The sequence below is a fragment of the Acanthisitta chloris genome, unplaced genomic scaffold (assembly GCF_000695815.1).
Source record: "Acanthisitta chloris isolate BGI_N310 unplaced genomic scaffold, ASM69581v1 scaffold2153, whole genome shotgun sequence".
Classification (NCBI taxonomy): Eukaryota; Metazoa; Chordata; class Aves; order Passeriformes; family Acanthisittidae; genus Acanthisitta; species Acanthisitta chloris.
In genome coordinates this window covers 33,391-36,824 of record NW_008664114.1, presented here as the reverse complement: position 1 = coordinate 36,824, position 3,434 = coordinate 33,391, and the positions used below count along the sequence as shown (strand labels likewise).

Genomic DNA, 3,434 nt, shown 5'->3' with positions numbered 1-3,434 from the left:
GCTGGATGTTGCTTCATTTTTTCTTACTTTACTCTCTGTGTAGAGTCCTGATGTGCACATTTCATTCAAGTAGTTGCACACCAGTGTGAGAACACTTGGCCAGCTTAGCCTAGAAAGTAAAAATATAATCCAGGCCTGAGTTGGGAAGGGATCCATGTTTGCCTAGCAAAAGGAGACATTTCATAATCACAATTGCATTATGCTTAGTGCCTAATTCAACTCAGTACTGGATTCTGAAGGCCCCTGTGGTATGGAATCCTGTGCTTCACTGGCTGTCAGCCTCTTGCAACACTCTGAGCATGTTTGTCTGACTGCAAGTGATGACAGTACTGAGGTTTATCAAGCTGGTGCTTACAGGGCAAGCCACCCACCTGAGCATGTATAAACTCCATTAACAGTGACTTGAAATATGTTGGACCTAATCCATTTCACCTGGTCTTGCAACTGCAAGATCAAGCACATCAAGTGTTGCATTGCAAGGTCATTGTAATCGTAGACATCATGATTCACAGGGTTCAGGTGGTGTGTGTTGGCATTAACTTGATCTCTTATGATCAGGTGAATGTAACCAAATGTCTTGGAAAGAACAACAGGACTGGGAGAGTGAAGGAACATGTGGTCTCACAAATCATGTTTGCATTTGAAATGGTGTTCCTCGAAGTTGATTATAAAATGAAAACGAGAGTATGGGAAAGCATGGATGGATTTAACTGCAGACCAGATGTTGACTTGAAAAATGATAACAAAAAACAAAGTACATATGTTTGTGTGAAATCTGGAGAAATGTTTTTCCTTCAAGGAAGGCATCCATATAGATAAGGTTGCTCAAGTAATGTGATGTGACAGTTGCTATGTCAACTAGTGTTCCTTTCCACACATTTAAATTATTGAATAGCACAGTAAATGTTCTATAAAAGTAACGCCTTACAACATGGTTATGCATCTTCCTATTTTCCTCAAAGGTTTCCAAACTTTTCTGACCTTTACTGTGTGTCTTGTATGTCTGAACTGTGTGCCAAACCTCTGTGCAGCTCTCATTAAAGTCAGCATTTGGCCTGCTCTGTCCCCTTTGTGTGACTCAGCTCCCTTTGTAGCTGCATGTTTCATGGATGTGTAATGGAGCAGTGGCTGCTGCATTTGAAAGCAGAGGGAAGAGTTTGAGGGAACAGATTGAATCCATCACAGAAAGAGTATGAAACTCCCATGCAAGTAAGTACATAATATTTAATGAATTGAATGTGGTGCTATAAAGAGGCATCTGCCCTTGCGTGCAGTACTTCCTTCCTTGTTAACCCACTGCACAAAGTGTAATGTTTTCTGGCACATGCTTTAATAATTTATTGGAAATATAAGTTAGCTAAGTGGAGTCTCCAGCCTTAAAGCCAGTGGGCACGAGAGAGGCTGAAGCAAAAGGGGGAACTAACATGTGCATCAGTGTAAATGATGAACCCTGTCTTTAAAATAATTTAATTTCCTTGTGTGTGAATTTGTCTCTAACTCATAGATGGTTTTGAACTTTCTTATGTTTGTCCCTAGCTGGGTAGGTTAGAGCACCAGTTGATGGAGCACTGTCTTAGGGCTTAAGAGGTATGAACTCTATGCTGTTCTTTGCAACATACTTCCTATATTATATTTTATCTTTTAGTCTAAAAGTGGCCATGGAAGCTGCTCTACTTGGAGATAGTTCTTGAGCAATCCTGAAATTGTGGCCATGTAATTTTTTTATGTGAATGTCACCACTGCACAGATAATAAAAGTTCTTTCTGCTGAAATACTTGCTGTTTGATGTGTTTGTGGTCATAAATGATCAGACTTCTGTGTTTATTCTGAAACCTCATCTAAACCCTCAAACCTCTTCTTTCTGAACAGGGCTTGGGAGTAATTTCAGTGTGGCTGTTGCAGTCTTTCTCTTGTAAATCCATTGACAGGCAATGATGTAGATGAACATGTAGGAGTAGGGTTTAAATACTTGTTCCTGCATATGTGAAAAACTGAGGAAGGATGAGAAGAAGTGGGGTGCAAGTTTTGCATTGCACCTACATGAGTTGACTTAATGTAGGTTGATCATACACTTCTGCTTCAGAGCAAAGTGCATCTCACTTATGTCTGCATATGTCTGTCCTCTGTTGATAGAAACCTCTCTGTGTGCATTTGAACCTCTGTGAATATCTGTCCATGCAGAGGTTTAGGAGTCTGTACTCTAAAGGTACAGGTAGAAATACAATCACATAGAGAGCTGAAAAGCTGTTTGATACAGCAGATATGAGGACTTATGTCTTTTGACTTGTATGAGTGCAAATATGTGCATGTGAGTGTGTGGGCGGGGGAAAGTCTGAAAGAAACTTCAGAACTGTAACCTTTATCCAGGTAGCTCCTCTGTCCCAAATGCCACTCAAACTTACTGTGCTACTGAACTTGCTATTATGCAGGAAGTACTTTGTTCATATGGCACACAGGTTGTCACACCAAAGTCACATCAATTCCTGATAAAAATTACCTTCACTTGATGCCTCATGCGATTCTGAAAATTGGATATCGAGGGACACAGAGGTGAAATTGAAATACAATTGTTGTTCTACTGCCTCACAGCAGATCAAACTGGAGTCAGTTGGAGGGAGAAGTAGATCTGAGGCTGCTTGTGGGAAGGTTTAGAATCTACATTGTATTTGCAGGTGAAATATTCCTCTGTCTTTTTCTTTTTGTAGTTTTGGCAGTTTATTTGAGCCAGCGTTGGTGGCCTCTTGAAGATGTAGTGAAGACAGCTGATCCTTCTAGAGATGGGCTCGTTTCGGTGAGGATGCTATTTTAAACAGTTGCCTTTACCCTGGAACTTCCCAGCTAGAGCAATCCTATGTAATTGTCTCTGGTCTCCTCCAGCTCGTGCTTTACAACCCGTGGGATCTGAGCTCTGTGGCTCACCAAGCACTTCATGTCTCCATAACACAGTGACATGCACGTTAACCCTCTCTAAACAACTTTCTGCATGTAGTTTATGATTCATGTGGGATTTATTTTCTTTTGTTGTTTAGTTTACCCTGACTGCCTACTAAAGAGATAATAAGATAAACTGAATTACTACATTAGCAATAATTTCTCGTTAGTGTTGCTTGACTGTCTGTCTGATGGAAGGTGTTACTGCCCTTTGGAACAATGTCTTATCTAACTAGCTATGATTTTTTTTCCCTTTGGGTAATGTTGATATTGTGTTCATTTTATGAAATGATTGTTATTTAATAGTTTCTGTATCTGTAATTCTTTTTCCAAAGAAATTATTTTGGTAGGATACAAGTACTTTTTCATAATTTGAGAGATTTGGGTAGCTTGTAGTCTGTTTTCAGCTAAGAAGTCAGATGCCTACTGCATGTGAGCTTTGTGTTGTCATGAGGTTATTAAGTCAGTTCTGTTTCCTACCCAACCCTCTGTATCTTTGGTCC

The 3,434-nt window shown here is 40.0% G+C and overlaps 1 protein-coding gene across 1 annotated transcript in view; it reads left to right on the top strand.

Moving 5' to 3' along the window:
* Positions 1–2,705: 2,705 nt before the first annotated feature.
* The window catches only part of FAM169B (family with sequence similarity 169, member B), a gene marked incomplete at its 5' end in the record, with an annotated part of 17,936 nt that continues 17,207 nt past the window's right edge, over positions 2,706–3,434 (top strand). Inside the window, one exon of the mRNA XM_009071187.1 lies at positions 2,706–2,791. Within this exon, the coding sequence (XP_009069435.1) occupies positions 2,706–2,791 (86 nt within the window). The remainder of the gene's footprint in view (positions 2,792–3,434) is intronic.